This window comes from Pecten maximus, chromosome 15 (assembly GCF_902652985.1).
Source record: "Pecten maximus chromosome 15, xPecMax1.1, whole genome shotgun sequence".
NCBI classification, from domain to species: domain Eukaryota; kingdom Metazoa; phylum Mollusca; class Bivalvia; order Pectinida; family Pectinidae; genus Pecten; species Pecten maximus.
The window spans coordinates 13,275,686-13,298,250 of NC_047029.1; the positions used below are offsets into that span (position 1 = coordinate 13,275,686).

General features: G+C 35.7%; 1 protein-coding gene across 2 annotated transcripts; it reads right to left on the bottom strand.

Moving 5' to 3' along the window:
* Positions 1-432: 432 nt before the first annotated feature.
* Positions 433-11,711, bottom strand: LOC117343628. Of its 2 annotated transcripts, none has more exons than XM_033906068.1 (4): positions 11,481-11,711; positions 5,324-5,514; positions 3,984-4,094; positions 433-3,392 (listed from the first exon to the last, which is right to left on the bottom strand). In XM_033906068.1, the coding sequence occupies exons 1-4, from the start codon at positions 11,645-11,647 to the stop codon at positions 2,833-2,835; spliced, it is 1,029 nt and encodes a 342-aa protein (XP_033761959.1). In that variant the 5' UTR covers positions 11,648-11,711; the 3' UTR covers positions 433-2,832. The 2 variants fall into 2 exon arrangements, with proteins under 2 accessions (XP_033761959.1, XP_033761960.1); XM_033906069.1 differs by having other exon boundaries at positions 5,324-5,585; positions 11,481-11,640.
* Between the last annotated feature and the right edge of the window lie 10,854 nt (positions 11,712-22,565).

Sequence of the window (22,565 nt, forward strand, 5' to 3'; positions counted from 1 at the left end):
AATCGCCTTCTATGACCATCATACATTGGGAAACAGCTTGTACCATACTTAGGCTTTCCAGTATCTCCTGAATAGAAGACAAAGGAGAAAACCCCCTAACCCTGCAGGGGGTCTCACGATTAGTCACCTCTTACAACATGCAGTGATATTTAGCAGGCATATTCTTTCCCCGCTCCTGCTAGAATTGTACACACAGTATTTTAGTGGTTCATGATATTGTTGATATTAGAAAAACTTAATCGAATTGACGCATCTAAAGCCGACGCAAAAAGGTCAAATTAAGGTCGAGTCAGGTCATACCTCTTTGCTGTCTCTCTGTACGGCGGTGCAATTTGATTATAGTACATTTCCCTAAGATGTTCGAAATTCAAGGTCAACATAGTATTTTATCACTTAGTTTTAATAAATTGCAATGAATGAAACAACACCACATAGTTTCATTATTTTTATTGGTATTATAGACACCCGAGTTAACTAGATGTAAATATACTCAAAATTAATATACCTTACAACCTTCAGGTTAACATATAAGCTGGTATAAAGATATAGACTTTACCGTTTACTATAAAAAATACTACAAAATGTTAATGTTAGTACTTTATTCAGTAAATTAAAAACCAGCAACATTGACTTCTTCGTAGTGGTAAAGGTTAAGTGTTACGTTGCAATTGTCTAACTAAGAAGGTGAAAAGGAAAATACGCCACGAGATGGCCATGAATGTCACTGATTTGGAGGTTTGCTTTCTACAGGTCGGGGATGTTGGAAAGTATTTACTATATGCCGTTTAACTGTTTGTCATCAACAAAGCTATTGATTTCCTCGAACTTTGTATATTATTAAATGATGAGTTTATATCATGACACTTTCCTCTGTGTCGCTCATATGGTGCGAGAAGGATTTAGTGAAGAATCAATCTTGTGACAAAAGTGACCTTTTTGTTTTTGTTTCTTTTTTCTGTTTTAGTTCTTATATGTATATGTATACATAAGTAATCCAAATGAATTCTGCCCTACATGACTACTGTGTTCCAGAAACGAATCTCTGGGACGCTGCTCGAAATCCAAGATGCCTGCTTGTTGGCCAGTTTGTTTTCTCATACAAAATTGAATGAATACAACTAGCGACCAAGAGGAGCTTACACATTAATTTTGAGAAATGTCCTTCCAGTGTTACTTATTTTTCTGTGATATATCAAAAGTGTTCGATCGTGTGTGTCACAAGGGCCGAAAGTGAAACTGGCAAACTACGGTATTTCGGGAAAATTGTTAAATTGGTTAGATAATTATGTAGGTTAAAAACAGCAGCAAGTCTTCGTTGCAAATACTCAATCTTCAGTTAAATCTACTAACGCATGAGTTTCCGACTTCCTCAAGGCTCTGTATTAGGCCCTCTTTAATTTATGTAAATGACAGCTGATGACATTGAAAGTCGATGTAAATTATTTGCAGACGACACCTCTTTACTGAACTTGGATAAACATTGATCTACGTAAAATCAAACAATGGGAAGATAAGTAGTTAGTATACTTTAATCCGGCTAAGACAAATGCATATTACTTTTTTCCAACTTTCAGCTTGACTATGTACAATGTTATTGAAATTAAGTTTAATAATGTAAATGTTGACTTTGTAGAGAATCATAAGTACCTGGGAGAATGTGAAAATTATAAATGGAATTGCCATATTGAAAATATTTGTAAAATCGTGTTAAAGAAGGTGTTTTACGAATACTGAAGTTTGTGTGGTTAGACGGGCGAACACTAGACAAAATGTACATATCGTACATTCTTCCTTTATTGCTGTGAAGAACTCTAGCTAGAGACTATTCGTGTAATTACTATCCTTTCATACAAGTAATGCATCATTGTATTCTGAGAGTGGACTAGAACTACTAGCAAATAGAAGGAAAAGGAGAAAATTACAACTTTTCTACAAAATTTACTCTAATCTAACGCCGAACTATCTTACAGCTTTACTTCCTCCTTTAGTTTCTCAAAAACTTACGATATTACATCCGAAATGCTTACAATTACTGTTTACCTGGATTACGATTTCATCTTAAGAACACTTCTTTTTCCCTTTTACTATGCTACTTTGGAATAACTTATAACCTAACATAAGACAGCATGTCAGTCTCAGTATTTAAAGACAGTTTTCATAAGTTTAATGACGTAAATCTTCCGTGTTAGTATTTGATTGCTGAGAGGACCACTTAGATGTTGCATACCAGAATAAGAAGCAGATCAAGTACCCCAAATGACAACTTATTTCATACTAATTTGATTTTATTTCCAACTTTGTCAATGTGGAAATTATATTGAAAGTGCTTACAATATATTCTTTAATTGTAACAGGTATGTAGATCAGAGAGTTAACTGGTACCGCGAATAAAATGAGGTCATTCCACTAGACATACAGCTAATATTACTTCCAATTTAGTCCTTCTGATTGAATTATAGAAACGGTTAAAGAGTTACAATCAAAGTTTAATTTGTATAATATTTGTATACATTTCGATTGAATAAGTCCTGTTTATCAATAACGTATTTCAGCTACGTCGCATTTGATCCTGAAAACCCAAGTAGCCCAAGGCGGTTCCAACACCACATGCCTGACAAATGTCTCGTGAGATGTAAGTGCCGTGCTATATGAAAGAAAAATTATGTTTCCTTTTTCATATGGCATTATCTTCATAGAGGTGTGTACTCTGGACCCTAACAACACACATGTCCATCAAAAATGTCTTAACCTTTGGTGGTGGAGCAAGAGGCGACTCTTCGTTTCAGGAATGAACTGAACAAGAAGGGTTTTAAACATGTGCTTGTTCCCTGCTTATACCTTGACACAGGTGAAGTTCAAGGCAAATTTACTCTTTTGGATTTTACTCTTCTTCACCACTTTCCAGCCAGACTTTATCAGAAACTCTTCTTTGTTTTCGGTTCCCCAGCCCATACCGTGACCAGCTGCTCCCTCTACCGATAAACTGCAAGGGAGACAAATCAGTGCACTGACGGCGTACCCTACTCCGGCTATGCCTACATCCCCGATGTTACTTGCGTGGGAACTGTGTAAATCTGGGTCAACGATGGACGCGAATCCGTCGTCTTTCAGGACGCGACGAATCTCTTTCATAACTTTATCAGGTTCAGGCAGATCGTGAAGAACGTCATAGAGGATCACCCAGTCAAACTTATGTTTCCAGTCGGCGGGCAGCTTAGTGGCGTCTTCTTTTACATACTTCACCCCAGCGATCTTGGATTGTTTTTCAGCTTTGGTTATTGCATCTTGGTTGTAGTCTGTCGCAGTGATAACTGCCTTTGGAAGACGTCTTTGAAGCGCCCTGGTTATAATTCCCCCGCCACATCCTAAATCAAGTATGACGGCATTCGGCTCTAAAATTAAACACGCAGAATTTTGGTATTTAATGTCATAAAATGTGTCTGTTTGCGTCTGAAAGATGATACACCTCAAATAAAGTGTAATTATGATTGTTTGAAAACAATAGATTATATTTTTTAACACTGCCAAAAGTTACCTACTTTACGCTATCTCGTCTCCATCGTTTGATTTTCTTACTTTATCTTTTAGATTTAAAATAAACAAATGATTATGTGTAATTGTATCCAGAAGTAATTCAATCATATTCTGTCTATGTATTTGGTAACTTTTGATCTTACAAGTGATCATTTTAGAGAGCAGTTATTATATATTTATTTGTTGGTATACGTTATATACACTGTCTGCAGTGAAGCGTCTATTTATTATCAACATCTGTACTTTGTGTCGCCTTTGAAGACCCCTTTCTTATTTCTATAGCTATATCACAATTCGATCTAGTTGAAAACTGTCAGTATACATTACATTTCTCTTGTTATGATTTGAGACAAAAGTTACTTTATTCTAGGCTGACAAATTAGCATTGACGGTTACATGAAAGGTGAAAGATAACATTAGGAAGCGAAAAAGTCATAAAAAAATCATACCTAAAGTCTTTGGCAGATGTTTAATAAGCTCATCAACTGCCGTATCAGGGTCAGATGTTTTGTTTTCAACGGCTTCGATTACTTTTGTTGGCAGCCCTTCATAGCCGAAACCTTAAATATACGTGATTGGGAAGTATACTTCAAATTTGATAATGATACTGTAAACGTGCTAAGTTTGACGCACTCAAATTATAGCGTAAATCAAAATTAAAACAGATCAACGGAATGGTGAATTAGCACTCTAAAAAATGATTGCTATAGAAACTAATGCAGATAAATTACAATTAGCACAATCATAATTTAGCGCAAAAACAAGCAAAAACAAAAAAAAATCAAACAAAACAAACAATCAAACAAAAATTACCGCTAAAATATTTGTGTTTACAGTAATTGAATATATGAAACAAACAAACAAACAAACAAAATCGTATGATTTGAAACATATTTTGATAATGAAATCATTGATGAAATGGCTGTTTTTACTTTTTGTGACAAGAGAGGTATCATTTATATTTGGTTTGTACACACAAAAAATCAACAATTCATACGTATAAGCAATGTTTTCATACAATGGTGTATGGAACTATTGTCCAAATGATACCATTCGTCCTTAAAGGCTCTCTTTGGAATGGTGACCTGTGATCATGTCAGTAAATGAGGATACTTAACAATAGTATATCACAATAGTAATAGTAACAATAGTAATTCTCTAAATAATGTTTTGGGAATATTTATATACATAGAAAAAAATGTTCAATGTAAGAGAAAAATGAATCAATTAAAATTGATTGTTGATACTTGTCACTGGGTCAAGTCTAAAACAGCTTCTTCAATTCCTGAAAATAACATGGGCATCAGCTAAACCATTCTGGAGTGCACATACAAAATGTCCTAGTAAAGTTGTAGTATATTATTCAAAATAGTAGTTAAGATGACACATCTTTGTGTTAAAAACTTTATTGATTGTGTGTACTGAAAGACAGTACTACCGGTCGATACCTATAATGGCCACTTTACCTCTCTACCTCTTCTTAGATACCATGACTTCAGCTGATTGAGGTGCGGTGTGTTTACATACAAGAGTACACACTTTCAGTACTTATGCACAAATGCCACAAAACATGGTCACCTTAACTACTATTTTGGATAAGATATTGTTACAGATGGTTTTCATGTCATTTTCAGGAAACTTTGAAGAAGCTGTTTTTCGCGCACTTTAGGCCTTGACCTTATGGTAAGTATATTAGTCCCATGCAGTACAATTAGAATTTGCGAAATACCATTGTTAGATAAGTTTTATATACTGACATGGTGGTCGAGCAATAGTCTCTACCTCCTACCTTGAGGTCCATCCTCTTTGTAGCATTCAATCACTTTATCCGTCAAAACACCCACAACCGGGGAGAAAAATGCAAATTCCAACGCTTTCTTAAGTGCTGGCTTGAGTAATTCGGGGATAAAGTAACGGTCCTGAGCATCCAGTGACACGATCTTGGTTGAGACCATACAGCCAAGCCACTCTCGGACATACCTACAAAGGGAGGTAATTACACGATATACATCACTAGTCGTACTATACATCCCAGCCACTCTCGGACATACCTACAAAGGGAGGTAATTACACGATATGCATCACTAGTCGTACTATACATCCCAGTCACTCCCGGACATAACTACAAAGGGAAGTAATCATACATTATAAATCACTAGTGATTCATACCTACAAAGGAAGGTAATTACAGGTCATACATCACTAGTCAGGTCATACATCCCAGCCACTCCCGGACATAACTACAAAGGGAGGTAATTACACGGTATACATCACTAGTCAGGTCATACATCCCAGCCACTCCCGTACAAACCTACAAAGGGAGGTAATTACACGGTATACATCACTAGTCAGACCATACATCCCAGCCACTCCCGTACATACATACAAAGGGAGGTAATTACACGGTATACATCACTAGTCAGACCATACATCCCAGTCACTACCGTACATACCTACAAAGGGAGGTCATTACACGGTATACATCACTAGTCAGACCATACATCCCAGCCACTCCCGTACATACCTACAAAGGGAGGTAATTACACGGTATACATCACTAGTCAGACTATACATCCCAGCCACTCCCGTACATACATACAAAGGGAGGTAATTACACGGTATACATCACTAGTCAGACTATACATCCCAGCCACTCCCGTACATAACTACAAAGGGAGGTAATTACACGGTATACATCACTAGTCAGACTATACATCCCAGCCACTCCCGTACATAACTACAAAATAATATATTTTCAATCCATGAAGATTATTTATTTTTGCATATCCGGATCCAATATCAACAATTATTGAAAAATCGCCCCCCCCCCCCCCCCCCCCCCCCCCCCCTTTCTTTTTTTTTTTAACTGAAAGGGAACAGAAGATAAATTTTGGCTAAATAAAATTTCGTAAAGTTCACCCGAATAGGAGCGAAGGATACATTTTTACACTTTCGATGAATCTTTGACCGTAGTCGGGTTCTACAAAATTTATTAAAATATGTTCATGATTTCTGTCGAAGAGTAGAAAAATAACAGTTGTTGACGGATGCACAGCGGGCGACGAAAGATCATAGCAATAATTCAATTGAGACGTTGAAGGTGAACTAAAAAAACAATATTATACAGCCATTTCTCTCAGGCCAGGGACAATCATTACTGACATAAGGGAGATACATTACAACAATTGAAATCGACATCAATAATTGCAGGTCAGTGATAAAAGGAAATATATTCATGGTTTATGTAAATATCGTTGGTTTTAGTATCTCGCCACGTAGGTATTTATTGCACAAGCACAGACACCAAAAATTACCGTCATTACAATCTGATTATTTCAGGGGGCATCCAATGAGTGAATTAATAATAAACAAAAGCACATTGGTGATTCATTTCTTTGCTTTTATTAAGCAATATGATAAATATATACAAAACGGCAGATTTTGCCAACGATGCTCCTTAAATCTTTTTTTTTTTTTTTTTTTTTTTGAAGAGTTTGATTTTAAAGTGCTTCCTTTTTTATAAGTTTGCTATTGACAATCGGACTGTTATATTTATTGTGATAAACGATTTGTTTTATAATTTAGGAATTATTAGACATCAAGACGCTCCACGTCTTTAACATTTAAAATGATAAAATCGTTAGAGAAAAGTGTTGACGTACATGGATAGAAAAACAAGTCGCCGGACACATGAAAATCATAAGCGTCACCATGAACAAGGGCAGCCGAAGGACGTGCAAAACGTGCGTTTGCATTGTATGAATATGACCTCTCATTAAATCTCGTTATTTTGAAGTTAAACATGTAAAATGTCCCGGGAAATCAACACTTATTTAGACACTAGAATTATATCGAATTGTCAACAATATATGATACATATAAACACCCAGCACAATGAAGTCTTAGTGACGTAGCGGATATATCGTATTCCAGGTAAATACAACGATTCGATTACCACGTAAATTTCCGCATCACAAATTCTGGCACAAAGTCAAGACATGGAAAGGTAGTGTATCAATATAAATACACCTGTCCACGTGTCAGGTAACTACCACATGCTAAAAAGGATTGAGCTTGTGTTCCCCTTTCCCTGAAATACGGTAACGATCAAACCAGAAATAAATTAAGGCTAAAGAACAAATCAAACACGTCTGTAGTTATTAATACCACAATCCCAAGGGACAACAATGTAGGATGATATATTACCTACACAAGGGGACAACAATGTAGGATGATATATTACCTACACAACGGGACAACAATGTAGGATGATATATTACCTACACAAAGTGACAACAATGTAGGATGATATATTACCTACACAAGGGAGACAACAATGTATGATGATATATTACCTACACAACGGGACAACAATGTAGGATGATATATTACCTACACAAGGGGACAACAATGTAGGATGATATATTACCTACACATGGGGGATAACAATGTAGGATGATATATTACCTACACATGGGGGACAACAATGTAGGATGATCTATTACCTAGACATGGGGGACAACAATGTAGGATGATATATTACCTACAAAAGGGGGACAACAATGTAGGATGATATATTACCTACACATGGGGACAACAATGTAGGATGATATATTACCTACACAAGGGGGACAACAATGTAGGATGATATATTACCTACACAAGGGGGACAACAATGTAGGATGATATATTACCTACACAACGGGACAACAATGTAGGATGATATATTACCTACACAACGGGACAACAATGTAGGATGATATATTACCTACACAAGGGGGACAACAATGTAGGATGATATATTACCTACACAACGGGACAACAATGTAGGATGATATATTACCTACACAACGGGACAACAATGTAGGATGATATATCACCTACAAAAGGGGACAATAATGTAGGATGATATATTACCTACACAAGGGGGACAACAATGTAGGATGATATATTACCTACACATGGGGGACAACAATGTAGGATGATATATTACCTACACAAGGGGGACAACAATGTAGGATGATATATTACCTACACAAGGGGGACAACAATGTAGGATGATATATTACCTAGACATGGGGGACAACAATATAGGATGATATATTACCTACACAAGGGGACAACAATGTAGGATGATATATTACCTACACAAGGGGGACAACAATGTAGGATGATATATTACCTACACAACGGGACAACAATGTATGATGATATATTACCTACACAAGGGGACAACAATGTAGGATGATATATTACCTACACAAGGGGACAACAATGTAGGATGATATATTACCTACACAAGGGGACAACAATGTAGGATGATATATTACCTACACAATGGGGACAACAATGTAGGATGATATATTACCTACACAAGGGGACAACAATGTAGGATGATATATTACCTACACAAGGGGACAACAATGTAGGATGATATATTACCTACACAATGGGGATAACAATGTAGGATGATATATTACCTACACATGGGGGATAACAATGTAGGATGATATATTACCTACACAAGGGACAACAATGTAGGATGATATATTACCTACACATGGGGGATAACAATGTAGGATGATATATTACCTACACAAATGGACAACAATGTAGGATGATATATTACCTACACATGGGGGACAACAATGTAGGATGATATATTACCTACACATGGGGGACAACAATGTAGGATGATATATTACCTACACAAGGGGACAACAATGTAGCATGATATATTACCTACACATGGGGGACAACAATGTAGGATGATATATTACCTACACATGAGGACAACAATGTAGGATGATATATTACCTACACAACGGGACAACAATGTAGGATGATATATTACCTACACATGGGGGATAACAATGTAGGATGATATATTACCTACACATGGGGACAACAATGTAGGATGATATATTACCTACACAAGGGGAAAACAATGTAGGACGGTATATTACCTACACAAGCGGGACAACAATGTAGGATGATATATCACCTACACAACGGGACAACAATGTAGGATGATATATTACCTACACAACGGGACAACAGTGTAGGATGATATATCACCTACACAAGGGGACAACAATGTAGGATGATATATTACCTACACAAGGGGGACAACAATGTAAGATGATATATTACCTACATATGGGGACAACAATGTAGGATGATATATTACCTACACATGGGGGACAACAATGTAGGATGATATATTACCTACACAAGGGGACAACAATGTAGGATGATATATTACCTACACATCGGGACAACAATGTAGGATGATATATTACCTACATAAGGGACAACAATGTAGGATGATATATTACCTACACAAGGGGACAACAATGTAGGATGATATATTACCTACATAAGGGGACAACAATGTAGGATGATATATTACCTACACAAGGGGACAACAATGTAGGATGATATATTACCTACATAAGGGGACAACAATGTAGGATGATATATTACCTACACAAGGGAGACAACAATGTAGGATGATATATTACCTACACAAGGGGGACAACAATGTAGGATGATATATTACCTACACAAGGGGGACAACAATGTAGGATGATATATTACCTACACAAGGGGGACAAAAATGTAGGATGATATATTACCTACACAAGGGGACAACAATGTAGGATGATATATTACCTACACAAGGGGGACAACAATGTAGGATGATATATTACCTACACAAGGGGACAACAATGTAGGATGATATATTACCTACACATGGGGACAACAATGTAGGATGATATATTACCTACACAAGGGGACAACAATGTATGATGATATATTACCTACACAAGGGGGACAACAATGTAGGATGATATATTACCTACACAAGGGACAACAATGTAGGATGATATATTACCTACACATGGGGACAACAATGTAGGATGATATATTACCTACACAAGGGGACAACAATGTAGGATGATATATTACCTACACAAGGGGACAACAATGTAGGATGATATATTACCTACACAAGGGGACAACAATGTAGGATGATATATTACCTACACAAGGGGACAACAATGTAGGATGATATATTACCTACACAAGGGGACAACAATGTAGGATGATATATTACCTACACAAGGGGACAACAATGTAGGATGATATATTACCTACACAAGGGGACAACAATGTAGGATGATATATTACCTACACAAGGGGGACAACAATGTAGGATGATATATTACCTACACAAGGGGACAACAATGTAGGATGATATATTACCTACACAAGGGACAACAATGTAGGATGATATATTACCTACACAAGGGGGACAACAATGTAGGATGATATATTACCTACACAAGGGGGACAACAATGTAGGATGATATATTACCTAGACATGGGGGACAACAATATAGGATGATATATTACCTACACAAGGGGACAACAATGTAGGATGATATATTACCTACACAAGGGGGACAAAAATGTAGGATGATATATTACCTACACAAGGGACAACAATGTAGGATGATATATTACCTACGCATGGGGGACAACAATGTAGGATGATATATTACCTACACAAGGGGACAACAATGTAGGATGATATATTACCTACGCATGGGGGACAACAATGTAGGATGATATATTACCTACACAACGGGACAACAATGTAGGATGATATATTACCTACACAACGGGACAACAATGTAGGATGATATATTACCTACACAAGGGACAACAATGTAGGATGATATATTACCTACACAAGGGACAACAATGTAGGATGACATATTACCTACATATGGGACAACAATGTAGGATGACATATTACCTACACAAGGGGCAATGTTTGTTTACATCAATAAATTATCATAATAAAAATGCTAATATAAGAAACATACTATGCCATGACAGTTAAATCGACACTCGTGCATACATATATCATGCCATACCTTTCCTTCAGTTTACATTCCTTGGCCAGCTCCGTTGAGGTGACCGGATTTTTAAGTTTCCTCAACTCATCAAACAGGCCAAGCTCATTCCCTATGATTATGGCCGATGTGATGTAACCGCCAACGATAAAGTTCGAAACTGTGCTGATGTATGTGTCTGTATCCATCCTGCGTATCGCCGATGCAGACGGGGACTGTTCTATTCACATTTAACGGTTACCTGCAGTATATACACGTTACAGTTATGGAAGCCCTCAAGTGTCTATAAAAACAGCTTGTTTGTTTACAGACTGCAGAACTAGTCAAAACAGAATGTTTATCGACTACAGAACTAGTCAAAACAGAATGTTTACAGACTGCAGAACTAGTCAAAACAGAATGTTTATCGACTTCAGAGCTAGTCAAAATAGAATGTTTATCGACTACAGAACTAGTCAAAATAGAATGTTTACAGACTTCAGAGCTAGTCAAAATAGAATGTTTATCGACTACAGAACTAGTCAAAACAGAATGTTTACAGACTTCAGAGCTAGTCAAAATAGAATGTTTATCGACTGCAGAACTAGTCAAAACAGAATTTTTATCGACTGCAGAGCTAGTCAAAACAGAATGTTTATTGACTGCAGAACTAGTCAAAATAGAATGTTTATTGACTGTAGAGCTAGTCAAAACAGAATGTTTATTGACTGCAGAACTAGTCAAAACAGAATGTTTATTGACTGCAGAACTAGTCAAAACAGAATGTTTATCGACTTCAGAACTAGTCAAAACAGAATGTTTATTGACTGTAGAGCTAGTCAAAACAGAATGTTTATCGACTTCAGAACTAGTCAAAACAGAATGTTTATCGACTTCAGAGCTAGTCAAAATAGAATGTTTATCGACTTCAGAGCTAGTCAAAATAGAATGTTTATCAAATAAATATAGAACTAGCCAAAACAAAAATAGAATGTTTATCGACTGTAGGGCTAGCCAAAAGTGAATGTTTATCGACTGCAGAGCTAGTCAAAACAGAATGTTTATCGACTTCGGAACTAGTCAAAATGGAATGTTTATCGACTTCGGAACTAGTCAAAACAGAATGTTTATCGACTGCAGAGCTAGTCAAAACAGTGTTGGTCGAATCTAGAACTAGCCAAAAAAAAACTATCCAAAAACAGAATATATTTGTCAACTGCAAACAGACCAAAAAAGAATGTTTGTCAACTGCAAAACTAGCAAAAAGAATGTATATAGAACTATCCAAAACTGGAATGTTTCAAATGTAGAACTATCCAAAAATGAATTTTTTATCGACTGCAGAACTGTAACCTTACGCGGGTTATCGATAACTGATATTGATTAAAGTGCCATGTTGCTGGACAATGCATTGTGTATAGGATATATATATATATATATCAAAAAACTAAAAAAATCAACTCTACATGGACACAAACTTTTTTCTTGCTATATATATATGTTATTATTATTAAATAAAAACACAAACCAGAAAATCACAAGCGCTTTTGCTTACTTTCAGAGCAAGCTCTTCAGGTGAAAGCAAATAATATAAGCAGTCTGAAGCTCCCATGATGGAGCGAAAGCGCTAAATTGTGTCTGTGTCGGTTTTACTATATTCAATATTTAAGAATTGTACCTCATTTGACTGTGTATACGGGTGGTATACCAGCAGTTGGCAACGAACATATCCTATGGAACGCTAACGCGCTAACCATAGGAAATGTTCGTTGCCAACTGCGGGCATACTACCGTAAACGCAGTCAAATTATGTACAATCCTTTACTTATATCTACATCAAACAAATCGTTGAAATACAGTACGAAGAAAATAGTATTCAGGGTGTGTTGCGACGTTGGTAACTACGGCAGCCGTTATGACGACGTCATAATTATTTTTACCCATTCCCGCACATATCAATCCGCTGAGCCTTTTTTCACTGCGTATACGATAATTTATTTGCAGTCAGAGTTTACTAAGCTGAAGAAGTGAGAGATGTAAATATATATGTAGAACACATATTGTATTTCAAATGCTACACCGGTGACTGTGTGTATCTGCATTTATTTTGCAGAGTATAGGAATATTTTATGTAGGATTAATTAGGTTTTGGGTCAGGGAGGTTATTTAATGCGTGGTGATAATACAGGTTTTTGTATAAGTCATGGTAGTTTTCCATCGTAAACTGTGACATAGATGTTAAACTTGTGCTTACAAATGTTTAAGTGACTGAATCTGCTTAAAATTTGAAATAGGAAAAAATGCATTTTTTATCGACTGTAGAACTAGCCAAAACATGATTGTTTATCACTAACAAAAATACAATGTTTATTCACTACAAAACCAATAGAAATACAATGTTAATCAACTTCAACGCTAACCAAAATACAATATTTATCAAATACAAAGCTAACTAAAATACAATATTTATCAAATACAAAGCTAACCAAAATACAATGTTTATCAAATACAAAGCTAACCAAAATACAATGTTTATCAAATACAAAGCTAACTAAAATATAATGTTTATTAAATACAAAGCTAACTAAAATACAATTTCTATCAAATACAAACTTAAATACATAAACAATAAAAGGTAACGACACTTTACAAAGGATGTAAGAAAAGGCAGACATGATATTAAAATCATTCATACCCGAGCAAACCAGTTTTATTGAACTGCATCTTAACAGCTGTTCGTAGGAGTAACTCAAAATTGAAGGAAACGGATAAGATATGATATGAAAGAAAATAATTTATAGACAAAATTCATTGAAAAACAAATAGTATACCTACCTTGTTAATCCAGGCCATGGTCACGTGGTTCTCGAGGTAGAACCGGTTTAATGGAAACGATATTATAAAGCAAATAATAAAAAAGAAAAATAGTCATGCATATTTTGATCGAATAAATAGAGCCATTGATAATACAGATTGGGAAACACTGATTATTAGACTTTTTTATGTTTAAATTGTCCTCCTGATTTTGTTTTCCTATAAGCAGTGCCAAAAATAAAGGAAGAATTTGTTAGAATAACATCAATCCAAATAAGTTCATCGCCAGAAAATTCAGTTCCAGTCAGCGGTTCACTTTCAAAAGATTGTTAGCATAGTAAACCTCCACCAGCAAAATTTCTATCGAGTCGAAAAGGTTCATGAAATCCAGGTATCTGATATAAATCATCAGTAGAAACCTGATGATCTGATGAGTTTCCGTTAAACATATGATACGTCATATTCATCAGCTATGCCTTCTATATAATCCAACTGGATATCAAATTCTGTCCGTCTTATTACACACACATGTAGTGTTTGGACAAAGCAACCAATGGTTCCCCGGCAAATATGATTAGTGTAAACACCAGTCGGGGGGACAGCTCTAAACATGATTGTACACATGTATACATCACACTAGTTCGCCATTGGAACAATTATACATGCATGTACATTGTGTGTATATATTCTTAATATGAAGTTTAAATTGTATGATAAAACAATAAAAAGATGATACCAAGGAGCGCATGCGCTGAAATTAATTTCATTGGCCTTAAACAGGAGGCCAAGAAGTGAATATACGCTTATAAAAGGCCGTTCACTGTCATTGCTATTGCTAATTTATTCCTAATAAATATACTACGAATATTTAGGTGGAATAACGAATGCTCAACACGCCTCGCGCAAGTAGTTAAAGTAAACAATCAATTTCATGAAACCTGTTCGTTAAATCCTTATCACTGTAACCGGGGACCAAACTGTTGATGTCGCTCTCGTAAGTGATGCGTTTTGGGGCGAGATTTGGTTAAGATGCGAGAAAATGCGGCCGTCTCTGGTCAAGAATTAGATAATTAACTTTTTTTTGTGGCACTAAGTTTGACATCTAGTTAGGTACGACATATGGATAACACAATTATAAGAGGATCGAACCCAGGGCCGTGAGCACGAGGAACAGGTAGATTGATAAACTTAAGACAGGTGTGCCTTGACTGAGTATTGTAACTGCTCCTCTAACGAGACAGTTTGCTGTTTAAGGGGCATCTAAACAGCAAATCCATTCAAAACTATGGTGTTCCGTTAGGACCAAATTTGCAATATCGCTCCTTAGCCCCCTCTACCTAAACGCGGAGGAGCGAAGAAGCGACGGAACATGTCACAAAAGCATAATATAGGAGTATTTTTATTGATTGAAATGCCTCCCTTTATGCCATATTTGTGTAATATTATTCACAGCCGCCATTTGCATTTCAAGGTCAAAACAAAATAAGTGTTTACACATACATTAAGTAAAATCCGGTCAAAAAAATGCCCCTATCCTGTGCTATAAACACTTGTGAGCATAAACAGCTCGGCTATTTTTCAGGTTTTCGCACTCGTGAAAATATCGATATTCTGCCATACTCGTGAAATATATATTATATTAAACGGGGAATCATTCTATATCCTGTATTTATTGCATTTTGCCAGTGAACTATATATAGAAATTGATCAAACTGATAAAACTTATATTTTCACTAAAGCGATGAGATTTTGCAGTGAAAATATAAGTATTTCGTTTTTGACTTGTATTCACCTCATTGAAATTTTTCGATCCTTCTAATCGAAGCGAAAATAGATAAATGGGTTATTTTCCTGTATTTCTGAAATATTCAGACTGGTTTTGACAAAATACTCACTTGGCTTAGCTTTTCATGCACAGATTCTCCGATAACAGCAGAAAACGCTTAAATTGTGCTGATCAGTTCTTCCGAAATGGCGCCGCCAAGTTGACGTGGAGTAACGTCAGAGACAACGTCATGAATTATGTTACTGATTCCCGCACTGAATGACTATTATTAATGTTTCAATTTTTTAAAATTTAGTTTTTTAACATAAAATACAATAAAAAGAAAATTGAATGGTTTCCCGTTGAATATAACATATATTTCACTGGTATGATCGAGTTTTTCGATATTGTTCACTCTGCTTCGCATCGCACTCATGAAAATATTGATATTCTGTCATACTCGTGAAATAATGTTATATTCAACGGGAAACCATTCAATATCCTCTATATAGTGGCGGTACCAAACAAATGGAAAAACAAGAAAATATTCATATTATTCATTATGATACATTTGATAGAGTAGAACGTCTAAATAAACATAAATTTCAGTTATATGTCAATAACAGAAAACAAAAATTACAGAAAAAATCATCATATCTGAATATTAAAGATTAGTCAGGCGGCTAAATTATGAAAAAATCTCGTGGCCAGATAACCTAAGTTCTAAGACAATGATTAATTATCACCTTCATTAATACATTATCTCATTGTTTAGCTAATTTTAGCGCTATTTATAAAGATATGCTTAATTTTTTCTTAAATATATGTTGAATAATCTTGAAGTTGTGATATAAAAACAAAATACCAGTGAGTGGTTTTACTGCTTCAGAAAGATTCACCAGTTAATCTGCCTACAGTATAACAATAATATATTCCTACATCGTAAGAGATCATAAAAAAAACTGATAGATTATCTTGTGACACGCTCCACTTCAAGTCGACACAAATAAATTTATTTGGTTTATTTTATTTAGCGTCCTATTAACAGCCAGGGTCGTTTAAGTACGTGCCAGGTTTTGGAGGTGGACGAAAGCCGGAGTAACCGGAGAAAAACCACCGACCTACGGTCAGTACCTGGCAACTGCCCCACGTAGGTTTCGAACTCGCAACCCAGAGGTGGAGGGCTAGTGATAAAGTGTCGGGACACCTTAACCACTCGACCACCGCGGCCCCTTACGACACAAAAAAAGGTCGATAATAATACATAGGTCACTTAAAACAATCCGTATTCTCCACGTTGACCAATGTATTTTATTTCATCCAAAATATATAATCATCCATAAACATGCTCTCCTTCCTCATAAACATAAGACGACAATATTATGATATCGACCTAGTTACGTATTTTGTCATTTTTTTTCTCTCTTTCGTTTCATTGTCAAAAGATACGTTTTCAGTGTATAGTCCGACCAGAATGACCTGTTGTGTTGAACTTTGGTTAGCATATTTAAAACAGACGAGTCGATAATGTTATTTAAGAAGTACGTGCATTGCGTGTATAAATATGCGACATTTTTAAAAGATGCACAAGACTGTTCAAATTGACGAATCAGTCGGGTGGGCTTAGTGGTACGTTACCAAAATACTGGTGAGTGTTGTGGTACGAATCCTGTGACAGTGCATATTTAGTTTCGTATTTTTTACATTTGTTGTTGTTGTCGTCGTTGTTGTTGTTGTTGTTGTTGTTGTTGTTGTTGTTGTTGTTGTTGTTTTCAATTTTACGTTATTTTCAATTTTACATTCAAGTAATGTCATACTAATCTATTGACATATCAGACAACGTTAAACGAGTTACAACAATGACCAAGAACATTCGGTTTTACAAATTTTCATAATTGAAATATATATATACATTTGATAATCTTAACTATCCAATGTTATTTAATATATACTTATCGATGACCGCATCTGTTTTTTGTTTTTTTGTTTTTTGTTTTTTGTTTTTTTTTGTACATTGAACATGTGACACAGAGACCAGGCTCAATAAGCTTAATTATAATTTATTGCAAATTTTAAAGGCATTCCAATGTTCGTTGTTGGTCGTCCCAAATCGCTTGTATGTTAATTTGTGAATAATGTGCATACAACATGCATATACAACATGCAATATATCGCGTTGGATATATCATTTTACAGCCAAGTTACTCCATAACGTGAACACGTGTATTATGTACTCGTGTTCATCGAAACAGCAATTAACAGTTTGGAAAACCTATGCACAAATAGGATCGGCTACTTTGAATATTCCACGAAAAGGTCAACGTGACCGGTCATTCTTGTCGGACTAAATCTCGTTACAAACCAGACTTTTGACACTACCATCGCACAATCCAGGAAGAGTTATCGCCCTTCTTTGCCGCGAAATTTCCTCAAATAGCAATATGTTGTTATGTCCATATATCGAACGTTTCTGAAGTGATCCAATTGTACGTTATATTGACATTTTTAATAATATTTAATAATATTGATACAAATGTTCTACACACTAATCTGCCCGTTCTTTGTATTCATACAGGATCTTACATGAGTTTTCCATTTCAAACATTTTATTTTTATTTTGGAGTCCCTATAGTGAGAATGCAACATTTCTTACAAGTTTCATCAATCATATGTGAAAAAGAAAAGAATACCACGTTTTGTTCATCACATAACTATTTAATTCAATTCTATTCAGATTTGTTCCGTACGTTTTACAACTTACTGGATAACATAGTATATATACATTATAGGAGAAAGGAACCCACTCGTACATAATCATTTATTCTACAATAGTTCTTGTTGTCGTCACATACATTTAAATTTGCTTTTGGTTAGGTTTGGTTTTATCTGTTTAACGTCCTATCAACAGTCAGCTAACGTCATTTAAGGACGGCCTCCCGTACGTGCCAAATGCATGCGTGTGGTGAGTGCGTATGTGTGTTTTGGGAGGCTGCGGTATGTTCGTGTTAAGTCCCATGTGATAGTCCGGAACTTTTGCCGATTTATAGTGCTACCTCACTGAAGCATACTGCCGAAGAAACCCAGAAGGACACCCCACCCGGTCACATTATACTGACAACGGGCGAACCAGTCGTCCCACTCCCAAAATGCTAAGCAGCAACTACCATTTTTTTTTAAACTATGGTATGTTGCGACCAGGGGACAGAACCTAAAGCATTCCTCACATGGGCGAACGCTCATCTGAAGGCCAAAATTGAGGCATTGTCAGGGGAGACATTAGGAAGAAGAAAGTTGTTCAGAAAGAAGAGAAAAGATAAGATCCCAAATTTAGTCGCCTCTTACGATATCGTGCAATGGGGGTAGCAGGTACAATTCTTACGCCCTACCTGCAGGACAACATTTACAACCTTACTACCGTCTTAAAAAAAACTAAAACAATTTCATATACTATTAATTTGAAAGTTGAAAATGAATATATTCAAATTAAAATCTGATAACAAATCTTTCCTGCGTTTATATGCTAGAGATGAATATTGTCCTAAATTGGTTTTCTACATACTAGGATTTTTAAAATAATATGGTTTAATCAAATTATTACGAATGTCTGCGTAACACTTACATTTAAAGATGAAATGGTATTCGGTTTCTATATCATTTTCATTCACAAAAAAATACATTTTCTTTCTTGTCTCGGAATCTATCTATATCTTCCACGTTCAACAGCTAGATCATGTACAGATAAAATAATTTTTTAAATAGCTTTTTGATAAATAAAATCAACCAGTTTAAAAGATAAGACTGAAGTTTAAGTATTCTCAACTAAATTCTGGTATGAAATTCCTCTAGACAATAAATTAACCTTCATAAAATATTCTTGGTGGAAATTGTCAGAAAGACGTTTAACTACATTACTATAAAATGGATTGGACCAGTTACTGGTTACTTCAAACATAAACCCTAGATCGACAGTTAAAAGTTCCTGTTTTAAATTCAGAATCCAAGTTAAAGGTCTTTATTTTCCAACAGTTCATCATAACATGCTTTGAGTACACAATTATCTGAACGATTTAATTTCGACTAATATATAAAAATTCTAACTATTCTTAATATATACAAGGGAAATCTTCCAAGATCAATGTACAAAAAATCCTTATTCGTTGATTTTTTTGAGTCCAAGTAATGACTTGAGAAATGAAATCTGAACTTTCTCAGTTGCAGAACCATACATCAAAATACTATTTACATAAGTGTCAAAAACAGAAAGGCGAGATTCAACATGAAAAAGGTTTACTATGCAAATAATATTCACGGCATATAAAGCATTTCGTTATGCAAGTTTATTTTGACCTTTTGTAGACTTATCATTGAAATTTAATGTAAGACCAATGTAATTAAATTCATCCACAATTTCATTTTCCTCATTTTCATAGACCAATTTCTCGTTATTTCGTATCAATTCACCATTCCTGAAGATGACAATTTTTGTTTTACTAATATCAACAGTGAAGTTTAAGATTTTCTGTGAATTTTTGGGTGTTTCAAATAAAATAACTATGTCATACGCATACATAAATAGGAAAGATTGATAGTTTGAAGTTCTATTGACGAACAGTTACTTTGAATGAATTCAATTTCTAAACCATTAACGAAAAAGGTAAACAGAAGAGGTGACAAAATTCCACCTTGAAACAATCCTCAATCACATTTGCAGAAGTCACTTATACATGTGCCTTTGAATTTAACACAGTTTCTTACATTTTCATACAGACTTCTTATAATTTTCAATTAGTTCCCCTCAATCCCTTCCTAAATCATTTTACACCATAAATTTTGACGATTTACAAAGTTGAATGCTTTCTTGTAGTCGATAAAACAGCAATATAGTCTGCACGGTTTCTCAGAATTCTATCAATCAAAGATTATGATACAGGAATAGCATCGAATGGTCTTTTCTTAAGGTACATGTCCACACTTCTGACATAAAATCTCCGTTCAGATTTATTTTACCTGTAAACCCGGGGTTTCTTACGAAGCGACTACGGTAATCACACCTGGCCGTATATGCCCAGGGCTATTGAGACAACACTCTCAGTAAATCCTATTGTTACACCGTCATGCTTGACCGCAGACACCATACTGGCTTCCAAACAGGTTTTGCTGGTGAGGTACTGCATTGGGTATTTAACGAAACTGAAACGCATTGTTATGTAAGATTCAATTGAAAATGTATACTGTACCCGCAGTGGACCCCAGGTTACCTTGCACTTTTACAATCCAAGGACATACTTTCTGTGTATTTCACCTATACATTGCCCAATATTAGCAAATCCAACAAGTTGTTTATCGATTTGTCTGAAAGGTACTGCTATCAATATGTTACCTGAGTATTGATTATAACTAAAAATCATTGACACGTGTACCTACCCCCTCTGAAGTGTCTGTTATTACATAGGGTAGGTGAGTTTGCAACACTGAAAGTCAAAATCTAAAATGTATTTTTAGAATTCAAGCATAGGAGTACCTTTGTAAATACCATATGATTACCCATAGACAAGTATAATTTCGTACCTGTTACCTATTTTGAGATAGATTTTTTTTTAAGTTTCTACTTATCCTCGCAGTAAACGAACCAACAATTTGGTTTATTAGGAAGAGTTGGTAGGCCTTTGTGAATACAAAGTGTTCCATTTTCAAAAGAAACACGGGTAAAACCATAGCTAATATCGCAAACACCCTGGTGTTTGTACAAATTATTTCAATAGCAAATAATATGTACTGAAGGTCTGGTCATGAACCTTAAACACAACTGGGCATCTGTAATCGTAGAATAAGCTTGATCAGTTTTAATCAATATCTCATTAAGAATAGGTGTGAAAATTTTCCCAAGAAAACTTACCAATAATTCCCCTATAATCATCAGTTATTTGTCCATTTCTCTATTAGAATACTGGTATGATGGTTCCAATATACCAGTTATCAGGAAAGAAACCAGAGCTAACACTGCATTATTTAGTTAGACTAATTTAAAAAATCGAAAATGGTATTTCCCAGTCACAACCTGCGCGTGTATATGACGTAATGAAGCTATGACGTACATAAACGAAAACAATGTAACCTCCCACGTGCATCCATACAAAGTATTATTGGGTGTTATTACACATATAAACATTGTTATTTCATCTTTTTATCACCTAACTGGCTTCCTCACAGGACTTTGACAGTTGATGTCCCCTAGACACCCGTCCTCATACGACCTTGACAGTTGGTGTCCCCTAGACACCCGTCCTCATACGAACCTAACAGTTGTTGTCCCCCTAGACACCAGTCCTCATACGACCCTGACAGTTGGTGTCCCTCTAGACACCCGTCCTCATACGACCCTGACTGTTGGTGTCTCCCTAGACACCCGTCCTCATACGACCCTGACTGTTGGTGTCTCCCTAGACACCCGTCCTCATACGACCCTGACTGTTGGTGTCTCCCTAGACACCCGTCCTCATACGACCCTGACTGTTGATGTCTCCCTAGACACCCGTCCTCATACGACC

Coding starts and splice junctions, on each gene's coding strand:
- LOC117343628 (XM_033906068.1), bottom strand. CDS start 11,647: ATGGATACAGACACATACATCAGCACAGTTTCGAACTTTATCGTTGGC. Junction 4,095..5,323: donor CAAAGAGGATGGACCTCAAG/GTAGGAGGTAGA, acceptor CGTATATTTAAG/GTTTCGGCTATGAAGGGCTG. Junction 3,393..3,983: donor ACATCTGCCAAAGACTTTAG/GTATGATTTTTT, acceptor GTTTAATTTTAG/AGCCGAATGCCGTCATACTT.